A 24440-nucleotide genomic window follows, 5' to 3' on the forward strand; every position below is an offset into this window, starting at 1 on the left:
ATGACAGTAACTACTTTTTTTCTAAAAATATTCAAGCACAATATAAAGCAGTTTGCAGTTAACTAGAAGGTAATGGAAAGGACTGTGGTATTTTGCAACAACTAGAAATGAGCTGGATCAATGCAACTGTATTGTCTGTGATGTGGTAAAAATGCCATAGCCTACAGCCTTGGATTTTTGAAGCAGGAGATATAATGGAAGTACTAGTGTGTGTACTTGCATGAACCACATAATGGGCCTATAGACTGATAAGGGGGTATTTTGCTTTAGTCATCTATGTATACACCAAACACTTACAAAACTAACAAACACAAAAACTGGAGAGGTCATATAGTAACATCTTCAAAATAAAAAAATAACCAGTAACATTCCACATGAAGACAGGATAACCTACTTTCCCATCAGAATCTTTTTGTTGGGCCCTTTCCCTAGGAAGTCCTCTGGTGCTGTTCTCTTTCGTACTGCTCTCGTTGGCTTAGTATCTGATGTTCTGTGGTGGACAAAACATACTGGAATTACAAATGGACAACAGAAATGGAAGTGTTTAATGTAAAAGAAAACACTGTTTTCTTAAAAAGATGAAAGCTTGATATTATTATAGAACACTCATCAGATAAAAGACAAAAATGCCACACCATGGTACAAATAGTAAGTGGGTATACAAATTTTTTTCAATAATTAATACATCAATTTGTTCTGGGAGCTTAATTACAAGAAATTTGAGATGAAAATTTCACATAAAATAAATTGGAATGGTTATATTATTATTGAGCTCAACTTATTTTTTTTAAACCCTCATCCAAGTGTATTTTTTTCCATTGATTTTAGAGAAAATGGAAGGGAGGGAGGGAGGGAGAGAGAAACATGGATGTGAGGGAGACACACATTGATTGGTTGCTTCCCACATGCTTCCCAGCTGGGGCCAGCTATCAAACCTGCAACCCAGGTATGTGCCCTTGGCCAGGAATCAAACCTGTGATCCCTCGGTCTATGGGCCAACGGTCTACCACTGAGTCATATTGGCCTGGGCTTAACTTACATTTTTGTATGAAATACATATACACCTATCTCTACATAATAGAATCACATCAAATTATATTTTAATATTTCTCATATTGCTTCAGTATATATTTACCTTTCTTTCACAAAACTTGGGCAGCCTTCATTTTTCCATGAGTTCCAGTTTTCTTCAGTGTTTAATATATGCTGAGAAAAACAAGTTACATTTGAATAATGGGAGCTTCTAAAATTCTATTTGGTTCTAAGAAAACTAAATATAAAACACATACCTCTACCATCTTTGAAAATCTTTCTCCATCGGGTGGGTTTTCAGATAGCAGCTGTGATTAGAAAGAATATACTAAGCTTTCAACAACTTTCTGCATCATAGGAGTGGTTTGTAGGCAGAGAACCAGGAAGTGTTTGTGGTCTTGTACCTGAGCTTAACTTTATCCTTATTTTCCTATTTGGGGCTGAAACAAAGAAAATTCTAAATTTCCATTTTGTTCAATCATGGGTTTGTTGCGTGTTGAACTTACTTGATAAACTGATTTTGTAGTATCTTCAATCCAGAGTGACTGCTCATCAGTTAAAACATAGTTTGAACTACGGAACAAAGCAATAAAAGCATGCTTGAGTTAACAGATTCAATGTACATTCAATTTTAAGGTTTACATTCTTTTTGAAAAAACACAAGACATGTAACAGAAAAATCATTATATAAAAAGTGTCAAAAATTACCAAGACAAGAACAATCACAAATGAGATAATTATGAGAAACTTCTTGCATTTCATCCTCAAGATGGTTAGAATTGAAGACATGAAAGTATAGAGGAGACTAAAACATTCAATTAATTTGATTAAATATAAACAGAGCAGTGAATGTTTCCTAAAATACTAAGTTTAATGTGGGGTGAAAACCTCTGAGAGATATTAACCTATTCCTCTCCATCAGGGGTGGGGAGCGTCTGGCCTTTGGGCCATATAAGGCCCACAAAATCATTTGGTCTAGCGCTGCCAAGGCATTAGGGATAGGTTAATTACATGTTTGACCAAATATAGCAGCTAATTTTTAAGTTGATAATTTTGTATGGCCTGCGAATGATGTTATAAATATCCAAATTGGCCCTTGGCAGAAAAAGGTTCCCCATTTGTGCTCTAAAGGATGCACATTCAGATAGAGCATGCTGCATTCGTTTAAAATGCATTTCAAATATAGTGAATAAAAACCCCAAGCCCTAAAGAAGGCAGAAAGCAGACCCAAATTATTAATAGTTGGCATTAGTTCAGCTCTCACTATGTATTAGGTGCTTTATGGACAATCGATAAATGTTAATAGACTACCATGTGCCGAGATCTGAGCACTTTACATGCATTACTCATTCAATTCTCAGAATGAGAAGGTGTGCATGTTAAACAGACTTTAGCGGTTCAATGATTTGCCCAAGGCCATAGAGCTTGAATTCAAATCTAGGTTAGGCTTCAAAAAGCCCTCGATCTTTCTCTGTGCTATACCAAATCTCCACGACAAACGGAAGGATAAGAAAGAACATTTCTGAGTGCTTGATATGTGTTATCTTAAAATTACAAGTCAGAAAGAGCTGAACTGCCGCTAGTGAGTAATGAAAGTGGGATCTGAAACCAGCAGGCAGTAAAGCCATGTCTTTACACAACTACCCTGGTAATATAATACTTCTTTGCAAGTATTTACACCTTTTCTCTAAAACAAATATCCTAACGTCTAGTCTAAATAAAAGCTCAATTATCTAATATTGCTGCAAAAGAAATGTTTTAGGGATGTGACTGTTATACATAAAATGAGCCCAATACATAAGAAAAATACATCAAGTCCTTCTCTTTGTGGTTTATAAACTATTATCCATTTATTAATTTATACTTACCTTTTGAATTTCACCTGTCCCTTGAGATATTGGAATAAAATGAGATACTGCAGTAGGATGTGTCGGCGAAAGTTACTGTCACTCAGTTGTAAATCCATCAACTACTCGAAAAACAAGCATATACACAAAACACATTAAATTAAAATTTTGCCTAAAGGTACAGGTTATGTTGTTACAGAAATGAAAGATTTCAATTCAAAAAACATTTGCTGAAGGCATTACCGCACACGAGGCATTACTGCAAAAGCCGCAGGACAGAATGGCAAAAGCTTCATTTAGATTTCTATCAATTTATGTCATGACATATTTGTGTCGGTGGATAGCAATGTTATATTTATGGTCCGGAAGTCAGAATAAAGGCAGAAATATAAAAAAGCAAAAGGCTGCCACTTTCCCACATATAAAGATACAGTGGTGAGAGCCCTGCTGGAGTGGTCAGCTGGTTGAGAGTCCTTGCATCAAAAGGTTGCTGGTTTGATTCCCAGTCAGGGCACATGCATTTATTATAAAATAAGTCTACAAAACAGACTTAATGCAGAACAACCTCTTTCATAATAGAAGCCAAATTAGTCTTACTTGTAACAACAAGGAAGAAAGAGGACTCTAACATTTGTCAGCTTTAACCAAAAGTAAACATTTCTATTGAACTTAAATTAAAAAGTATATCAATTAAATAGAAAAAAATATTTTTATTATGCTTAGTGAGTTATACCTTTTCACTTGTTAAAAATTTTGCAAAATATACATGTTCTCCTCCTGTTTTTAATTCTTCCATCTTTTTTCTTGAGGCCTGAGTATCATCTAATTTATAACTCTTGAAAACAGCCAGAACTTCTTCTGAGTACTGCAAAGTAAAAATATCAATTAGTTAAACTTCCCATTGTTGCCCAATAATTTGTTTAGTGCTTTTCTGTATCAGAATATCTAGAATTCATTCCCAGTTACCATACATGCATGTGGTAAGGCAAATTAAGAAAATTATGATAGCAAAATGAGGGTAAAACTATTTTGTAGATTTATGGGACTGTAAAAGTAGGAATAAACTCCTCTCGATGAAATGTGATTTCTTATGCAGTGTGTGTAAGGGGCAAACAGAGAAAGGAATGCTTTGAGAGTATATAGAAATTTACCAGTGAAATTAGTTATTTAGCCAGTTATGGAAACTCTTAACCATTTCTGTGCTAAAGACTGTGACAAAATGAAACAATGATGTCACACCCTATCCAGTTGAGGGGCAATTCCAGATGATTCCTCACTCATCATTTAACCTGAATTGAAATGTTGGTCAAAAAAAAAAAAAAAAAAAATGCGTCTAAAATAAAAACTTAAAAATAACACAGAACATATACTATCCCATTTTTAAGAGCTACTGACCTTAGATTTTGATTATTAAAAAAAGGACAACTGATCTGTAAGTAGCCAAGAAAAAAGAAATATAGAGAATTCTTATAAAACAGGGCTTAAACTTTTTCTGTAAAGGTTCAGAGAGTAAAATAAGTATTTTAGGTTATATATATAGCTCTTATGGTCTCAGTTGCAAGTACTCATCTGCTATCATAGCCACAGATAATGAACAAATGAGTGTGGTTGTGTGCCAATAAAACTTTGTTCACAAAAATAGGCAGTAGCCTGGATCTGGTCCAAGGCCATAATTAGCAGACCCCTGTTCTAACAAAAAAGCTGAAATAATTTTGTGCAAAGTACAGACAGAATGTATTCTGCAAAAATTTATCAATTCATGTTGATAATACGTTATAAAAATTACTGACTTTTAAATTCTCATCATTTATAATCATGTTTAAGTATCTACAATTTAGCTTCTGTATATTATGAAATAGATACAAAAACATAAGAGGTAGCCCTGGCTCGGTAACTCAGTTGGTTACAGCCCAATACCAAAGTAGTGGGTTCAATCCTCAATCAGGATACATATAAGCAATCAATGAATACATGAATAAGTGGGACAACAAATCCACGTCTCTTTCTCAAATCAATAAATAAAAATTTTTAAAAAGGAAGCGGTATAATTATATAGTGAAAAGTATTCTGGACAGAGTCAAGATTGGCTCTGCCATTAGTTATAAAATATTGGACTTTTGGTAGTCTGGGATTGGCGACTCACCTTGAGAAAAGTTTTCCATGAAATCTTCTCATAGCATTGCACAGGGTTCCTGAAGTAATCCTGAAGTGACCAGAATTTTCGATACAGGTTGTAATCAATTGGAATGGAGCTAATAAAATAAATGATATATAAATAACTTAAGTTCTCTTAAAAATATCTAAATGCTTTTAACTTTTCTTGGGTCACAAACTCTTTTAAGAAGTTGGTGAAAACTACGGTCTGTTTCCCCAGAAAATTGCACATTCATAAATACTTATATCATAAATAATTTCAAGTGAAATTAATAAATAGACCCCCCTTTATCTATAGTGATGGAATCCTTGAATTTTGGTTGGATGCATCATTTAAAACAGCAATGAAGCCTTTTAGTATAATCCATATGTAAAAACTGCTTGAGATATTAAATACTGCATATCCCAAGTATCTATAAAATGTTCAATATTATTGCTATAAAATTAATTTTGTCTGTAATCACAATTGTGTACTTCATTCTTTCTAAATAAACCTTAATTGAACCAATGGATTATAGCTAGTTTTCCTCTAAGCTTCATGCCCATACAACTAGTCTAAGTAAGACTGCAATTTAATACGGGAAACAGAACATAGGTTTGGTTATCCACACAGTCCCATGATCTTAAGAGTCCTGCCATCTGTATTCTGCCAAATGACAGCAAGTTAACCTCCCATTCTTCACCTTTAGGATGGATATATCAAAAATTACCTTTCCTGATGACTAGGGAGTATCAGAGACATATTATAATGCTTTTGAAAGGATTATAGTAAAATCAAGTGAGTATAATTTTTAACATCTACTAAAAAGGTTTTTTTGGAGGGAGGAACTAATGTTTAAAAGACTGAAAAATGCCTTAGTTTCTTTGTATATAAAATAAGAAAGAGTGAAAAAGTATAAGATAATTTGCTAGTGTAAAATTTAGTTTCAGAAGTCTGAAAAGTTATATTAGTGACCTAAGAAAAAACAAGGGGCAAAGTATTTTAGTAAAACATATGGTAGCACATTTGATAAAAAGCTCACCACAGGACTTTAATTCATATGGTTAAGAAGACAAACTGCAAGTCAATATCATAAAATATCCATTTAAAGAATAATTTTATTAGTTTTGAATTGACATCAATTGGAATAACACTTCAAAAACAACACACACATCGAAAATCACAATAATAACGCATTACATCTTTCATTCACACTTCTGACAACTTAGCTGTCTGGAAAAAAGCTGTGAACTTGGAAATAATTGAAAAAGTCCATGATTTGCAAAAAAATAGCAGTCACAAAGTCCATGCATTTTATTTTATAAAAGACTAGAGGCCCGGTGCACAAAAATTTGTGCACTCGGGGGGGAGGAGGGGTCCCTCAGCCAGGCCTGTGCCCTCTCACAGTCTGGGACCCCTCAGGGGATGACCACCTGCTGGCTTAGGCCCGCTCCCCGGGGAATTGGGCCTAAGATGGCAATCAGACATCCCTCTGGCAGCCTGGCAGCCCTCGGGGGATGTCCACTTGCCAGCGGGGAGCAGGCCTAAACTGCAGTTGGACATCCTTAGCGCTGCTGAGGAGGCAGGAGAGGCTCCCACCACCACTGCTGTACTGGCAGCCATCAGCCTTGCTTGTGGCTGAGCAGAGCTCCCTCTGTGAGAGAGCACTGACCATCGGAAGGCAGCTCCTGCATTGAGCGTCTGCCCCCTGGTGGTCAGTGTGTGTCATAGTGACCAGTCATTCCCAGTCCTGCTGTTGGGGTCAGTTTGCATATTACCCTTTTACTATATAGGATAGAGGCCTGGTGCATGGGTGGGGGCCAGCTCGTTTGCCCTGAAGGGTGTCCCGGATCAGCGTGGGGGTCCCGCTTGGGTGCCTGGCCAGCTTGGATGATGGCTGTTTGCAGCTGGTCACACCCACTTCAGGGTGGGGGTCCCCACTGGGGTGCCTGGCCAGTCTGGGTGAGGGGCTGAGGGACGTTTTCAGGCTGGCGGGTGACTGTAGCTCCCAACCTCTCCATTTTTTCTTTTTTTTTTTTTATTCTGGGATTTATTTACCTTCTATGGCTGTCACTGGAACTGAGAGCCGGCTTTAGCTCTGAGGCTCAGCTCCAGCTGAGACCTCGGCTGCTGAAAGCAGGTATCTGGGTTTGTTTGGCTTCTATAATGGAAACACTGTTGCAGCTCCAGCTATGAGGCCAGCTGGCTGAAAGCAGGTTTCTGGGGTTTGTTTAGCTTCTGTAATTGCAACATTGTTTCTTAGAGTGCAGCTCAGAGGCTGGCAGTGGCAGGTGGGGAACGTTGGCTTCCTCCGTCACTGGAGCAAGCAAGCCTCCTGTTCGTTTCAGCTGCCTGGCTGCCGGCCGCCATCTTGGTTGGCAGTTAATTTGCATATCTCCCTGATTAGCCAATGGTAAGCGTGTTGGAGGTAGGGTTAATTACCATATTTGTCTATTATTAGATAGGATACTTGAAGTTATCTCTCTATATAAAACCCTAATATGCATATAGACCGAACGGCAGAACAACTGATCACTTTGACGTGCGCTGACCACCAGGGGGCACATGCGGAACATGGCAGGTGTCAGCAGCAGGCGGCAGTGTGTGGAACATGGTGGGCATTTGCTGCAGCGGGATAGTGGAACGCCAGACCAAGGCTGTGCGCTGGTCACTGTCATTGGGGCGAGCCTCTGGTGGTTATTGAAAATTCTTTTGCTCCTGCGTGCCATGGTCCGCTAGGTGCTCACACCCGCTGCCTGGTCGCCCCTCGCACCCACTGACAGCACTGGCCATGCTCGCACCCACTGCTGGTGCTGGCCCCAATCACTCTGTGCCACCAGTGGGTGCGAGTGGGGCCGGTGCCGTCAGCGTGTGGGAGTGGTGGCGATGGGAGCAGGACTACCGGCAGACAGGGTACTGGGGGCTGCGGCAGGAAGGGCTGGGCGGGGATGCGGAAGATGGGCTGAGACCCACCCCTGTGCTCACAGCAGCCTCGTGGCCCACAGTTCCTTTCAAGGTGCACGAACTCGTACACGGTCCCCTAATCGTATATAATAAAAGCCTAATATGCTAAGTGTCAGGTGGACAGCTCAACCAATCAAAACATAATATGCTAATGATATGCTAAGGCCGCTCAACTGCTCACTATGATGTGCACTGACCACCAGGGGGCAGATAGCTGACCGGTCGACCAGTCACTATGGTGTGCACTGACCACCAGGGGGCAGATGCTCTGAGTGGTAGGTTAGCATGCTGCTGAGGTCCGAGCGATCGGGACTGAGCATGACAGGCCAGACATGCCCTGGAGCCCTCCTGTGGTTCCTCCCTGGCTGGCCAACCTCCCATGTCCCTCCCAGGCCCCTATTGTGCATTGGTGGGGTCCCTCAGCCTGGTCTGCACCCTCTTGCAATCTGAGATCCCTCGGGGGATGTCAGAGAGCTGGTTTCGGCCTGATCCCGCAGGCCAGGCTGAGAGACCCTATTGGTGTACAAATTTGTGCACTGGGCCTCTAATTCTTATATACTCACCCAGATTACAATGGCTTTGAATTATGTGTAAAGTTAGGTAAATAATTTAGTAAGTTTAGCTAATTTTGATAATGTTAACTGCTAGAGTAACTGCTAATATCTCAAGCATGTGGATCTTGCTTCAAATCAATAATGAGGAATACTGACAACTTTTAATTGACAAAAATCTAGCCTCTGCCAAAAGTTTTGTCAAGAACCAGCAATATTCCAAAGAATCTAATGGGCGTGTTAACTTTTGCTTTTTCTAAGCTCTTTCCTAATATCAACTCCGAAAACAGGAAAACAATTATCTGAACATCAACTTCTTTCTATAATTAAAGCAACATTAATGGTTTACAAAATAAGATTATAGGTATGAATTTTCTCTGGGTCAAATTAAAAAGAAAGAAAAGCCACAGAACATTTCCCAAAATGTGAAAGTAAAATGGAATAAGAAACAGCTATATAAATTATTTGTATTCATGAAACAATACAATATTTAACATTTGTGTAATTCTATACACTTCATAAAAAAAGCCTACTCTATCCGTAATGCACATGAACAAATAAGTCTCAAAAAAAAAATCCAAAAGACAAAACACTATATATAATAGCTACAGGACACTGAATAAATACTGTCCTAAGTGCTTTACATATATCACTCTATGCAACATCAATACATACAGTCATAATAAGGATAACAGATCACTTCCAAATAGCATCTCATTTAATCTCAACTGAAGCAGATAGATGGCATCACTACATTTTTAAATACTCTGAAACTGAGTTGCTGGTAGGTTAATAGTTTGTTCCAGGTTATATCAGTAGTAAATACAGGAATTATGCCTGGAGCTACACTACTTTCAACATTCCTTGGGGCTATGTGTTTGAAATTGAAATTTGGGATTAAAGGACTATATCTCCTTGTACAGATATAGAAACCCTTTCTAGATCTTCAGGAAATCTTTCAATTGCAACTGATAACTATTTTAAAGAATGCTAGTGAAAGTGTTCCTGTATAACTTCATGTTTCGCTTCCTCATTGCTTCTAACCAGTACTAAAAAGAAATTATTTGGAGGGAAAGCATAGGGTTACAGAGGATGAAATAAGAGACAGTGACAGAAGGGGAGCAGAAGGGAGGAGGAGAGAGAAAGGAACTTTCTTATCTCTCCTATTTCATTAAATAATCAGGCTCAATATCCACAGGTATTGAGTCCACAAAGGTGAATGGAAAGGAGGAGGGGAAGAGGACCTAGGTTGCTTATGCTTGGTCTTTTAAATGTTATGAACATGTATAAAATAGGCTGTGTAAACAATGAACCGTCTGTGCACACAATTTAGAAACTATTGGATACAGCCCAGTAGTAATTGGAATTTATAGTTTTAAGTAATTTACATGAAAGTTACAAATAAATCTACAAGCATGATTTCCTTCATCTTTGTCTACATTCTTTCTCTAAAACTCAGTAAGTCATTAAGGTATTAATTTTGTAAATCAAGAAATCTGGACTAAAAACTCACCAAGTTGTTGGAGCTTCATCATCACCCATTTCACCTTCTTCTACATCCATTCCTTCTTCTCTATCTTCAGCGTGCTAAGTTAAAACAAAACAAAACAGTACAGCCTGTTGTGAAGCAGTTGTCAGGCAAAAGGTAAATGCTGGAATGTCATTCACACAATGCTAGAAAATCGTTAGTAGAAAAGTCTAGTCATAGTAACTATCTAGACCTATAGTTAATCTTTAAGGCAATGTGAATTTTATGCAACAGGGATCTGAGAACTCAAGACCGGCATGACAATGATATAGGAGAGCTATGAAAACAACGTGAAGTTTTAAACCAGTATTTCTCCAAACATAGTCAGTAGATTCTCTCTGGGAATAAAGAATGTATGGCAAAATACCTTTTGGAAATATATACAACGACCTTTCAGAGAATTGAGAAAACCATTAGTATATTAAGGACTCTAAGAACTGTAGTAAATAAAGTGAACTTAAGTAGTTTTTAATCTCCAACTTCAATTTGACTATGGAAATCCTCCTTGATTCCTACACAGAACACTTATTAATCTGGGAACATGACAGGATATGCTGTGTGTCCAGCTCTATATTGAAAATTCAAAATAAGTTCACACGGAATAGTTCAAGAAGTACCTAAAAGATATATAAAGGTGAAGGACAAGATTTCGAAAAAACCTTAAGGAAAACCAACATCACTTCCAAACTGATAATGGTTTTATACTTTAAGTAATAAATTACATAAAGTAGTCATTAATCTACAGTGAGATATTAGTTTTATCTAATTAATAATTTTTAAAACTTTTAACTGGCTTCTAAATGAAGAGGAGGTGCTGAATGACCAGGAATTTCCCAACTCTGGACTGTCTTCTGGATATATCATAATCTTAAAAAGTCAGTGGGCAAACAATGGATTATTTAACAAATGGTTCTGAGATAACTGGATTATTTGGAAAAAAATAAAATAACTCAATTTATTTTAAACTAATATGTCTGCTGGGTTAAAAGGAAACAACAAAACTTTAAATGCACCAGTAGAAAACAAAGGGGTTGATTCTTATGGAGGAGAAGCTTTAAGCATGACACAAGGCCAGAAATAATAAAACAAAGACCAACAAATGTTAATATTATAACCAAATAAAAAAGTTCTATACAGCAAAGACTCCATAAAGTTACAAGTAAAAGTATAAACTGAGAAAAATTCTATCAACATATGGTAGGCAATGAATTAATATTCTATAAAATGAGTTTTTACACATCAGTAAGAAAAAGACATTTCACAGTAAATTGGGCAAATGGCAAAAATAGGCAATTCTCTTTCTCAAGGCTTCAAACCAGCACAGAAGTAAATTCCAATCAACAAACAGTAAGTTCCTCGATTTTATTAACCAAGGAAATAAGTTAAAATAAAGACGACTTACTTTTTAAGTACACAACAATTAAGCAAAGATTTTAAAGATGTTGGTAATTCCCAGGATTGCTGTGAGGTTGTGCGAAAATGGGCAGGCATTCTCTATGTGCCACTGGTGATAGTATCAATGATTAAACCCTCGAGTAAGTAACTGGACAACATCCATCAAAATCTGATATATGTATTATTTAGACATAGCAATTTCACTTATTAAACTTTATCTTACAGATACACCTGTATAATATAGCAATATTATTACTATAATGCTGTTAACAATTTTTCACTTTTAGACGTTATCTAAATGCCACTGTCAGGAGTGTTATACATCAAAAGATTTATCAAAAGCCATGAACACTGATATACATATAAACATACTGATGCAAAAATGCATCCAATTTTTTTTACTACTTGAAAAGAAGAAAGTGAATTTCAGAACAGTATGTAGTGTGTGACTTCATTTTTGGAATAAAACTAACTTTATATAAAAAGTCTTACGAGGTTAGAGAATGTTAAGAGTGGTTATCTTTTGGGCCTTGGATTATGGGGTAGCTATACTATTTTAAATATTTCTATTTTGTTTGCATTTTTAACAGAGAATACATATTATTTCTATAAACTGGAAATAAAGGTTTTTAAATTTTTGATGACTTAGAAGACCCATTCATAAGTTACTTCAATAATAAACATAAACATGTTCTGTTAGATTTTATATCAGCCTCACCTTCTGACCCAAGGTGCTTTCCTGCTCATTGGTATTGAAAACAGTGACATTTTCCAGATTAAACTGACTCTGCAAATTAAGACCTATTAAAAAAAAAAAAAGATTTCAGAGCAAATCCACCAAACACCTAAATTAAGAATGTAAGTTTGTTGTCATTATAACTAAAACATATGCAAGAATAAATCCATAATTAAGAGAAAGCTCAAGTTAGAAACACCACCACACTTGTATGTTCAAATTGTTCTAAAATTCATTTCTTTTTTTTTAAAAAAATATATTTTATTGATTTTTTTTTTTTTTTACAGAGAGGAGGGGAGAGGGACAGAGAGTTAGAGACATCGATGAGAGAGAAACATCTATCAGCTGCCTCCTGCACACCTCCCACTGGGGATGTGCCAGCAACCAAGGCACATACCCTTGACCGGAATCGAACCTGGGACCCTTCAGTCTGCAGGCCGATGCTCTATCCACTGAGCCAAACCGGTCAGGGCCTAAAATTCATTTCTTAAAGATGCCTTTAGAGCACACGGAATTCTACATACAATATAGTTGATCCTTATTATTCATGAATATTTAAGAACAATTTTATATAATGCAGTATGTAGCAATTTATAATTTTGCTGAATCATAGATAAAAAATTGTATTAATCAAAAAGTGAGAGTGTATAACAGTATTTATGGGAAATATGTTGTAGTTAATGAGCCAGGTTTCTCACTGTCAGAGAAAGAAGTTATACATAAGCAGGTCTACTGGTGGCTGATAAACTCAGAATATTAGTATAATCTCATGGTTTTTGCTGTGGGTTATTGAAAAACATATATATAGAGAGAGAGACAGTGTGATTCTGTGATTTATAAGAAATATATCTGAAAATAAAAACAAAAACAATAAAAAAAAAGAAGAAAAAAAAAGAAATATATCTGGTTTTTATCCTCAGTTCCTGGCTCACAGCTCCCAAACTGCTTGGAATTTCCTAAGTGATGAGAGCAACAATGGTGTCTCTTATTATGTTAGAATCATTTCTTGTTATCATGTCAGATTCTAATCCATTAAAAACTGGAAAAGACTTTCCTGCAAAGCATGTTTAATGTAAAAAAGCTTACCGGATTTCTCAGATAAAGGGAAAAGCCTGGCCAAAAAGAGTTGAATTCGTCCACAGAAAACTGTGTTCTGGGATTTTGATAATCTTCTTAAGAGATCTAATAATATATGGAAATAAAGGTTACACAGAAGAGATCATTCTTCTTTAACATTCATACCCACGTTTTTAATCAGTTTGTTAAGAGTATTTTCCTAAAGCAGCAGTTGTCAAGATGGGGGTAGAAACTATCACAAAAATGCAACAATTAGAAATAAGCTTTACCTTTTTTTTCCCAACACACAACAAACAATTTAATTTAAAGTCACTGATCAGTTTTAATAAATCAGATTTATTTAAAAATGAAGATGCTAGTCTATTTAACAAATTTTATTGTGGTTAATTGAACCACCTGCTTTTCTGGCCATATTTACATATTAAAAAACAATCATTTACCACTGAATTACCTACCATTGCACATACGTAGTAAATAATTTTTCCCAGCAGAATAGAATGTATTCTGAAATTAAGACAGAAATAATTACTATAGTTCAGAAGTTGCTGCACATCCTTCAATAAGTCACAGGAAGTAAAATATTAAAGAATACTAACATGCACTGAGAATCTACTATGCCACTTTTGCTTTTTCTAGGCAAATAACATTTTCAATGAAATAAAAATATTTTCTTATATAAATCATGATACCAAAACACGGTTTTAAACATGTGAAAGTATACATTTGTTATTACTCTTAGTTGTTATTACTAAGTACTTCAACTTTTTCTCCATATATGACTCTTACTTGCCTCTCCCAAGAGAGCAGAATACATAATTCTTTCATAGGAACAAACTTTTTAGCAATCAGCAGTATTAGAAATACAAACAATAAAATCTACCCTCACAATTCTGGATCAATAGATAATGTTAGTAGAAAAAGAATCTAAGGCACTTACTGATTTCCAAGTAGCAACATTTTTTTCCACAAAAGTGAATATTGTGTCACATTGATCCAAGGGGAGACAATCCAAAACATCTCCCAACAATACAAAAGGTGTAGATGCGGTGCAAATACCTTTATGCCAAATTGAAGGGAAAAAAGTTTAAAATACTGTTGAATAAAATAGCACATGAAAATCACTCTGAAGAATATCTTAAAGGTACACTTTGTCAATCCTAAAAAGTCTTTAACAGACAAGAAATGAGAGGAACCTAAAAGTTCCCAAACAGGACATACTTAAGTTTTGGTATGTGCACTCAATAATGATGATGATAAGATGTCTATAGCATTTGCTATAAGTCAGGCACATTAACACATTTAACCCTATTAGGTAGATAATATTCTCTCCAGTTTACAGAATGGTAAAACTGAGATACAGAGAAGTTAAATAACTTGCCCAAGATCATAGAGCCAGTAAGTGGTAGAGCTGGGATACGAACCCAGGAAGTCTGGCTTCATAGTCTGTTTTCTTCACCACTAAGCTATTCAAAAGAATATAATGCAGCCAATTAAAAATGGTGGTTATGATCACTATAACCTGGAATAATTAAGTGAAAAAGGCAGGATTCAAAACTATGTATATTATGGTTACGACAATAAAATTTTTAAAAGACTAGCAAAACTAAAACCACATACCAAAATGAATGGTAGTTTTTAATGTAGAGGAATTGTGACTAGTATTTTTTTACTTTTTCTCATTTCTAACTGTTCTGCAATGTTGCTAAAGTGTCTTTGAGACTTGAAAAGATTATTTTTAAAAAGATAAGGTTTGATATTGATTTCAATTATTATTGAACATTTAAAATAATAGTACGTATTGTTTTAGGGGACAGAACAGTAAAGTTGTTTATTTCTAAATTCAACATTGTTAAAGTAAAGCAATAAATTAAATATTTTAAGAAAAGGTCATTTAGTCTAGCTAAAAATACTTTTATCTCTCTGCTAATTCTGCCTTCTATTTTAAGGTAATATAATTACTAACACTTGTTAAATGTTTAAGAGAGTAGCCACCTAAGCATGGCATGTAAAATAAATAAAATAAAAATAAATATTACTGTAAGCTCAACACAATGCATTAATATAGTATATTCAGAAAAAGAAGGCAATATTTCCAGCTCTGCTGTGCACTGGTAAGATCACATCTGGAATGTGACATGAGGGATACTGCCTAGAGTCAGTGGGTGGCATAAGGCAGCAGATTTCAACTCAATACAGGGGAAATCTGATAATCAAAACTACCTAACAGAAATAAAATACTTAGCTCCATCAATGAGTGTAGAGACTGAATGATCACCTGCCAGGGATGTTATAGAGCAGTGGTTCTCAACCTCGGCTGCACATTAGAATCACCTGGGAATCTCTTTAAAATCCTGATTTCTGGGCCTCATCCTCCGGAAATTCTGTTTCTTTGTTATGGGTGGGGCCACAACATTAGTAACAAAGAAACAGAATTTCTGGAGGATGAGGCCCAGAAATCAGGATTTTAAAAAGATTCCCAGGTGATTCTAATGTGCAGTCAAGGTTGAGAACCACTGTTATAGAGGGAAGGCAGGAAGCCAGAGATGAGACTGGACTAGATGACCTTTCAAGTCCCTTAACACTTAGATTCTGTAATACTATATGTATGCCCTGTACATCCAAGAGATTTGAAAGGCATACTCCCTGCCCTTAATTGCAGTGTAGTTTGGCATAACTTAACTCACATTTGATAATTATAGAACTTAGATTCCTGTAAAAGATTCTGATTCAGTAAAAATCAATTTAAAATGAAGATCTCTGGTTATTCTGATGAGGTGGGTTATATACAGGATCCCCCAGAACTTTCACAACCTGTGTCCCAGCCTCTACATGGGCCTCTTTGTTTCACTTTAACCTCGGCCACAGATAGATACCCTCTTCTTAGTTCCTAAACAACTTGCTATATTCACACTTCCATGATTTTGTTTACAATGCCTTTTCTGCCTAAAAAGTCCTCCTCCTACCATGTGGTAAATTCTTACTTAATCTTTCAAAATATAGAGTATACAGTGTATCTAAACCAGTGGTTCTCAACCTTCCTAATGCCTCATGTTGTGGTGACCCCCAACTATAAAATTATTTTCGTTGCTACTTCATAATGGTAATTTTGCTACTGTTATGAATAGTAATGTAAATATCTGATATGCAGGATGTATTTTCATTGTTACAAATTGAACATAATTAAAGCATAGTGATTAATCACAGAAACAATATGTAATTATATATGTGTTTTCCGATGGTCTTAGGCGACCCCTGTGAAAGGGTCGTTCGACCCCCAAAGGGGTCGTGACCCACAGGTTGGCGACCCACAGGTTGAGAACCGCTGATCTAAACGAAAACAACAAAAACCCTTATACCTTTGAGCAGCCCACCTCATCTGTTTCTGAAGTACACTGGACATAAATTATAACACTTATTATATCCTGTTAATCTTATGTGTCCTATGAGTTTTCTTAGGGTAGGCAATTTTGTATATATTAACAAAAGTGTCAGACACTGACCAGAAGCTCAATAAATATTTGCTGAGTTGAATTTAATAAACTATGGACAATTTGAAAATGTGTCACATACATAAACAATACTATATTCTCTTTCAAGGAGGAATTTTCCTCGTCAAACTAAAATTAAAAAAGCATTTATTTACAGTTTAACTAAAATCGTAAGTCCTCACCTTTCTCAAATAAAGTAAAAGTTCTAAATATAGACTTTGTACAACTTCAAGTGTTAAAAACGTTGCTAGTCTACAAGAGTAACATATCAATGTACTCAACGTACTCAATGAACTAAGCAGATGCTGCTAACTGAGAGGAGCTAGGCAAGGAACACTCCATTTTAGAACTCACTCAAGTACGCTGAATGAATAAGTGAATAAATAAGCATTTTATATAAAAGTTTAATATGAAAAGTCAGAATTTAAGAATTACGCTGAGTTCACAAAATAGCTTGCCACTACAATAGGTCACTTTTACCATGTATATTCCAGTTTTTGTAGGAATAAATATCAAAATAATAATGTGACTAAATGCTTTATACATTAAAAGGCATTTCACATAAATTACCTAAGTTAATCGAAGGAAAAGTTTAACCAGATCAACTATTTTTTCATTGCTTCTTTCCATAAATATTTAACAAGCTCCTATGTATTAGGCACTGTATATTTACTAAGCCTTTTAAAAAAATCTCCTGAAACTACCTCCCCTGCCACTGTCCCATTTGGAATCCCCTATCTAGTTTTCCCTGCCAGCAGTCTCTCCCAACCCAACTCTTCGTCCATAGCTCCTCTTTAGCCTGGTATACAAAGTACTTCACAGAAGACAGTAACTTATGCTTCCTGTGTCTCTCCTTACCGTGTTCCTCATCCTCTCACTCCCCTGCTGCAGTTCTTTAGCCATGCTGAAGTGGGCCCTTACATATAACTATCCCATCTGTTTCTGCCTGACAAATTCATTCCTCACTTCCCAGCTCTCATGTGACAGCTTCCTTTCTAAGACATTCCTGATTCCTTTAGACACTGAAGTTTCAAGTATTTCAACCAGATTTCATTCCTACTTCAACCGCAGTGATTACACCACAGTAAGACATTTACACTGTTTCCTCCATTAGCTACTAGGCTCCTTGCAGTCAGAAAATGTTTTATTCACCACTGAATCTCCAAGTCCCAGCTTAGTACCAGGCACATAGTAGATGCTCAGAAAATACCATACTTTTCCATATATAAGACACCCCCTAGGTTTTCCAACCCAAAATTAAGAAATCAGTATTTTAAGCATTTTGCTGGTTTTCCTCTTAGGGCAGCCGTGGGCAAACTACGGCCCGCGGCCCGTTTGAAATGAATAAAACTAAAAAAAAAAAGACCGTACCCTTTTATGTAATGATGTTTACTTTGAATTTATATTAGTTCACACAAACACTCCATCCATGCTTTTGTTCCGGCCCTCCGGTCCAGTTTAAGAACCCATTGTGGCCCTTGAGTCAAAAAGTTTGCCCACCCCTGTATTAGGGCCTTCTTCTTTTTTGGCTTCCTAAGGAGTTGTTCTTCCCGTTTTCCCTACTGACTGATCATACACTCAGTGGTAGGCAGTCCAAACTGTCTCTCTGCAGCTCTATTGCCATGCTCTTTTGCACAGTTGATTACATTTAGTTTGAATTTTTCAGAGCAAGACAACTGCTTACAGGTATTTATCTTTTTATTTTTTGACATCTTTATGGGCTCAGAACTCGGTCCCTGTTGCATCTGTCTTCACCTCCAACTCCAATCACAGCATCAGGTGATGTCGGTAACAATAAGGCTCATGATTGGAAGCCTGTTTGACAAGGTATGGGCAGCTACAGACCCTCCTCGGCTGACTTCCATGTATGACGCCCCTCGATTTTCAGTCTAATGATTTTAGAAAAAAATAGCACCTTACATGGAAAAATAGAGTATTTAACAAGTGAATGAAACTGGAGAACAAAGAAAGTACTAAAACGTGTGCTACATACTGAAAAATAAAGGTGAGCTACTTTCATTGGTCTAACTTCTTGGTAAAGGTGGTAAGAACTTGAAAAATGAACAGTATCAGATAGATGGAGAGGTATGGGATGAATATGTTTGTTTCTAACCCTCACTAGAGGATATGTTTACTGATTTTAGAGAGAGAGGAAGAAAGGAAGGGAGAGAGGGAGGGAGAGAGAAACAGATAGAGACAGATACCAATGTGAGAGAAACATGGATCGGTTGCCTTCCATATGCCCCTGACCTACTGGGGATCAAACCTGCAACCTAGGTAGGTGCTCTGACTGGGAATCAAACCTGAAACCTTTTGGCATATGGGATGATGCTCCAACCAACTGAACAACCTGGCCAGGGCTGAGAATAAGTTTTAAATAAAGCATATTGTGTCCCAGATTTCTTAAAAAATAAAACACATACTTACCTTCAGTTACTCCCCCAATAGCAAGAGAAATAATAGCTAAAACATTTTCACACGATGAGTGATTTATCTACCAACAGAGGAGAAAACAATTTAATTTAGGAGCCAGAGTTCAGACTAATTTGCTAACAATAAAAACATACCCTGTCATTAAACTGATTATCACAAATATGGGATAAAGCTATTTCTCATAGAAGATAAAATTATTTTTAAGATGAAAATACAAAAAATGGGTAGTAATAGAATTACTAATCTAGAAATATATTAAGTAAATAATAAACAGGCAATTCACTTAAAATCCAATGGTCTTACAAAAATGGTTTCATTAGCATGATTAAGCCTGTAAGCTAATCAAGCACAGAAGTGCTGATGCCATAACTCAATTAAAGGCAAAGGCAGAGCCAGAGGAATGAATTGTACTGGTACATCGATATGTCTGAGGGAAGGTTTTAATAGAAGGGAAGTAGTACCTAGGTTTGATAACACCATAAAATCCAGCATTTATTGTGTGTTCATTAACTGTCATTTTACACAACAACGTTGAAAGAATGTCATTTGCCTTCATACAAAGAAACGGAGGCCCAGAAAAGCAAAGTAAGGTGCCTGGTGCCTCACAAAAGGTAAATGAGTAGGTCTGAAGAAGAGGAAAGAGTGAATTTTGATGCAGAAAGGGACACTATTATTGCCACAAGAAAAAGATCTACCTTCTTGGGACCTAACCTTCACTTAACCAAGAATAAACTTTTGAAACTTTTTCTTTTATTATTCACTAATGTTAAATAAATTCAGATTTTCCATATTTAGAGTAAATTTATCAACTGAAATTAGACAAGCGCTAGTTATTCTTTTGTTGATGAGAAGGATGACATAAGAAAATGAGAGCATGGAACCCCAGTTCCCATGCTCAACATCCTTGGACTGGACTTCTTGTGCAACTACAAAATGTGTCACACTGTCCAGACAGCAAAATGAGAGACCTAACTTCAAATCCCAGTTCTTGCTCAGGAAGACCTAGTATCAACTTCTCCCATACTGTTCACCTGGAGAAGGCTCTCTTCATCTATTAAACCAAACCCGAATACTGCACCTGTGCTGCCAAAAGCCTTGTTACATTACTCCTATACTATTATCAAGGCAGCTTTCACAAAGTAGCAAGCGCACTCTAGAAAAAGCAATCATATTTAAATATTCATTCTAAGAATAAAAGCAAATTTTAAATGACCTAATTAATTTGCCAGCAAAATCTTAATAAAATTATACTTACAATTTCTTCTTCTAGAACACCTCTGAAAGCTTGGTCAAGGGTACATTTTTTTTCATTTTCACTATTAAAAACAAAAGATACCTGCATTTTTAAAACAGCTCAGGGTAAGTATAAAGATTTAGGCAATGTATTTTAGGGATATCAATGCCTTACCTTCCAGGTAACTGGCTGAAGGTATTCAACAATGGCTTGATATTTTTGTTGTTCAGAGCTTCTCTGGTAGACTTCTAGAAAAATAAAAATAGCAAATAATTGAAAAGATTTTTACTTATTATTTACTGAAAAACATGTCATTCATTAGTAATATGTCTAACTAAAAAATGTTTGTAACTGGGAAAAATTACCTATCAGTCATTCTATTAGTAATTCTTATTCAAATGCCACTTCTGATGGACTCTCATTACTTTAAACCTGGCAAGATCTTTCTAGATTGATTTTCTCATTCCAGTTTTTCCTTCCTATCATCTCTTTAAATACTACATTCATGAGAATATTCTATTTATTTTAAAATATATTTTATTGATTTTTTACAGGGAAGGAGAGGGATAGAGAGAAACATCCATCAGCTGCCTCCTGCACACCCCCTACTGGGGATGTGCCCCAACCAAGGTACATGCCCTTGACCGGAATCAAACCTGGGACGCTTCAGTCCGCAGGCTCTATCCACTGAGCCAAACCTGTTAGGGCTATTCCGTTTATTTTTAAAGTTTCCAATGGCTCCTTATTTACAGATTTTGGTTTTGAAGTTTTATATCTCCTCTCAAGGTCCTATGATATCCCATTTAATCTATCCAGTCTTACTTCCTACTCCTCCTAACACAGTCTCCACTAAGGTCTAGCCATTTCCCCGCATAATTTTCTATCAAGCGCACTCTAGTGTATTCATGCATTCCATGTTGTTTTTCCCACCTGTCCAAGCAAATTCTATCCATTCTTCAGGACCCATCTCAAGTCCTGTCATCTCTAGGTAGCTTACTCAGCAGTCCCTCACTACAGTAAACACTGAATACATACCTGCTGATTGTCTTAAAGTAGTCATAATTTAAAGACAAAAATATTGCCAAGTCATTCCTTCTGTGAAAATTCACATACACTTAAAAAGTCATTGTATTAACCTCACAGGAATTAGATTTATACTGGAAATGTCCATTCCTGACTCTGCCATGATCAGGCTGTCATCTTGGTCAAATCCCTTAATGCTTCATTTTCCTCACCAGTTAAATACGAGGGTTGTTCTATCAGTGGTTCTTAACCTTGGCTGCACATTAGAATCACCTGGGAATCTTTTTTAAATCCTGATTTCTGGGCCTCATCCTCCGGAAATTCTGTTTCTTTGTTATGGAGTGAGGCCACAACATTAGTAACAAAGAAACAGAATTTCCGAGGATGGGGCCCAGAAATCAGGATTTTACAAAGATTCCCAGGTGATTCTCATGTGCAGCCAAGGTTGAGAACCACTGGTGTAGGTGATCCCACCGCACACCGAGGCTGAAGCAGCACTATCCTAGAGACGATCTCCAATTAAGTGGTCCTTTCCAGGGCTACTGTGATGATCTTGGATATTCCTAGCAATTACTCTTAGCAGAATTTCAAAGCACCAGAGATTAGAGCAAAATGCACAGAAAGAAAATATTCCTATGACATAAACAAGATCTACTCTGGCAAAAAAGAAACAAACCCCATACCGTATGGTAAAGAAGTAATAATAACTTGCACACAAGAAAAATTCTTACTACAAAAAAAAAAAAAATTCCTTTCATAGAATGTTCATTCTGGCATCGCTGTAAGTACACAGGCACTGTTAAATACCTAAGCAGTTAAATCATGCCTTGAAACACTGGCGCAAACGCTAAAGGCAAATTCAGTCAAACAGGATTTTTCATGCTGGGGATGTATGAACAACATAAAGAGAGCAGTACTGGGTTTGAAGCCAGGAAAAAACCACCACGTTAGTAAATCACTTCACTTTTGGGGGTCGGAGATGAGGGAGGCTTGTCTCAGTTTCTACCTCATCTACGAGGAATCGTAAAAGTTAGTCTAATTAACAGTGTTAAGAGGTACATAAGCTCACGTAAGCTGTTTCTCAAATGCGAAAATTACTCTTCCCCAACCTGAGAATAAGATGACCGCTGGCCACGCTTCCTTTCCCCCTGAGACTCTCCATCCCTCTCCGAGGAGGGAGGTGCGGAGGGTTCAGGGTGCGCTGAGTTCGCGGCCGGGACCACCTGGCAGCGAGGGGGCGGGGCGGGAGCCAGCCTTCGGGTTAAAGCCGCGGCGGCCCTCGCCTCCCAGCAGCATCCCTCCCAGTTCCGGAGACACAGGTCCGGCTCAGCGTGCGCCGCGGAGCAGCTGGACCGTGCGGGGCTCCGTCCGCAGAGGAGCCCTTCCCGCTGGGCGCCCGGAACGCGGGGTCCTGGGTCCGGCCGGCGGGGTGGCCGAAGCCGGCAGCAAAGGTGCGGAAGAGGCAGGTAAGGCGCGTTCCCCCCTCCCAGCCCCCGACGGGGTCGAAAGCCTACGCTGCGGCGTACCCCCCTTCACTCCAGGGCAAAATCCCAATAGTCGCAGGGAGAGGAGGGCAATGAGTAGCGCCGGGCCCAGCTCCCACCCTCCTGCAGCCCGCTCACCGTAAACCGCGTCCGCGCTTCGGGCAAACTGAAGAGCGGCGGCGTCGGAGACATTTTCTCGGCTGCGCGTGCCCGCCACCGCGCTGCGGCGCAGGCCGATGACGTCGGGGCGGGAGCAGCGAGACGGCCGCCTCCGTGTGCGGCTAGAGCGGCCCGCGAGCCGAGGGGCGGGGCGGCTGGCGACCGGGAGCGTCCGTGGTGACCAAGTTCAGGTGGGCGTTGGGAGCTGGAGGCAGCCGCTCAAGGCCAAGTCTGGGTTCGGGGGTAGCCTTTGGGGTGACGGCGTGTGCGCGGCCGGGCCCTGTCAGCTCCCCGCAGCCGGGCGGGGAATAGGCCGCGGCGCGCACCGGGGCGGCTTTTCCGGTTTGGGGAGGCCGGGCTGGTTACGGCTCCGTGGACCGCGCAGGGAGGTAGAGCTGCCGGAGAACGCGAGGCCGGCGGGTTATCCGGGAAAGCTCCGGGGGGAGTAGGGGCCGCGGCCGCGGGCTGCCGGCCGCAGTTATTGCCGCGGAAGGAGGAGTCTCAGTCCGGACTTCGCATCAGCCGTGGAGTTAGGTCATGGGCAGCTGTAGCTCATCGGCAGCTCGCTCTTCAGTGATCATAGAAATGTCGTCTGTGTCACGGGGCTCTTGAGAAGCGCTAATAAAATAATGCATGCAAGTGTGGCTTGCATAGCAGTGTAAGGATTCAGGCAGGTTTCTGTGCTACGGGAGAATGGGTGGCGCTGCCTGCAGGGTAGAGGCACCCCTTGCAAAACCCTGTCCCCTCAATTCCCTCCCTTGTCTCCTCTCCCTGGAGAGGCTTGGCCAAGGAGAAGCCAAGTAGCAATAACTTTCTGAGTTGGAATTATGCTGTGGGGAGAGAAATTTTGTATTGACCCAAATGCGAAGAAATTTCTGCCAGTTCTTACTCCCCTAAAAGAAGAAAGTTAGGTGTGTTTACCTAAGCTTCATTGGCCTCTAACGGGAATACAGGAAGCCAACAAAAAGGTAACTTTGCAGAGTGTTGCCTGTAAGGGGGAATTGTGAAAAGTGACGGCTACCTGGAGCATTGCAGTCTTTTTTAGAATCAACAGAATCATTCAGGTTTAATTGTATAACAAATCTCAAAATGGGCAAAATAAACTGGTATTAGCTGATTTAATAGGTAGGTGTTGTAAGGGAATTATCGTGGGGTGCAGCCACCGTGTTTTGGACAGGTTCAAGCCTCGGCCTGAGGAGAGGGCACAGTCCTTTCATTGCCACGTGCAAGTCCCAGCCAAAGCCTTCCCAGCACAATGGTAGCCAACAGCTGTAGCTGTAAGCTTGAACCTGTGGTCTGAACACGCAGCCCCACGTGCCTGAGTGATAGAGTTCAGGGGCATGTAGTTGAGTAGG

At 38.5% G+C, this 24440-nt stretch overlaps 1 protein-coding gene and 1 long non-coding RNA gene across 3 annotated transcripts in view; one reads left to right on the forward strand and one right to left on the reverse strand.

The window, feature by feature from the left end:
• Positions 1 to 23149, reverse strand: part of THOC1 (THO complex subunit 1) — a 31542-nt gene extending 8393 nt beyond the window's left edge. The window contains exons 1-16 of the mRNA XM_081097474.1: positions 23065 to 23149; positions 20594 to 20667; positions 20441 to 20501; positions 19180 to 19246; positions 14202 to 14320; positions 13720 to 13768; positions 13274 to 13369; positions 12170 to 12252; positions 10042 to 10115; positions 5023 to 5131; positions 3613 to 3744; positions 2901 to 3001; positions 1539 to 1605; positions 1290 to 1340; positions 1136 to 1206; positions 395 to 490 (exon numbers count right to left, since the gene is read on the reverse strand). Coding sequence (XP_080953600.1) covers positions 395 to 490; positions 1136 to 1206; positions 1290 to 1340; positions 1539 to 1605; positions 2901 to 3001; positions 3613 to 3744; positions 5023 to 5131; positions 10042 to 10115; positions 12170 to 12252; positions 13274 to 13369; positions 13720 to 13768; positions 14202 to 14320; positions 19180 to 19246; positions 20441 to 20501; positions 20594 to 20667; positions 23065 to 23118 — 1304 coding nt within the window. The 5' untranslated portion in view covers positions 23119 to 23149. The remainder of the gene's footprint in view (positions 1 to 394; positions 491 to 1135; positions 1207 to 1289; positions 1341 to 1538; positions 1606 to 2900; positions 3002 to 3612; positions 3745 to 5022; positions 5132 to 10041; positions 10116 to 12169; positions 12253 to 13273; positions 13370 to 13719; positions 13769 to 14201; positions 14321 to 19179; positions 19247 to 20440; positions 20502 to 20593; positions 20668 to 23064) is intronic.
• Positions 22510 to 24440, forward strand: part of LOC308523475 — a 59433-nt gene continuing 57502 nt past the window's right edge. Inside the window, exon 1 of one of the 2 annotated variants that reach the window (XR_013996345.1) lies at positions 22510 to 22908. This is a non-coding gene — a long non-coding RNA (uncharacterized lncRNA). Of the gene's footprint in view, positions 22909 to 23164; positions 23277 to 24440 lie in introns of those variants that run through there. The other variant, XR_013996346.1, reaches the window with a different exon arrangement.

The sequence above is a fragment of the Myotis nattereri genome (assembly GCF_964212035.1).
Source record: "Myotis nattereri genome assembly, chromosome: 8".
Classification (NCBI taxonomy): domain Eukaryota; kingdom Metazoa; phylum Chordata; class Mammalia; order Chiroptera; family Vespertilionidae; genus Myotis; species Myotis nattereri.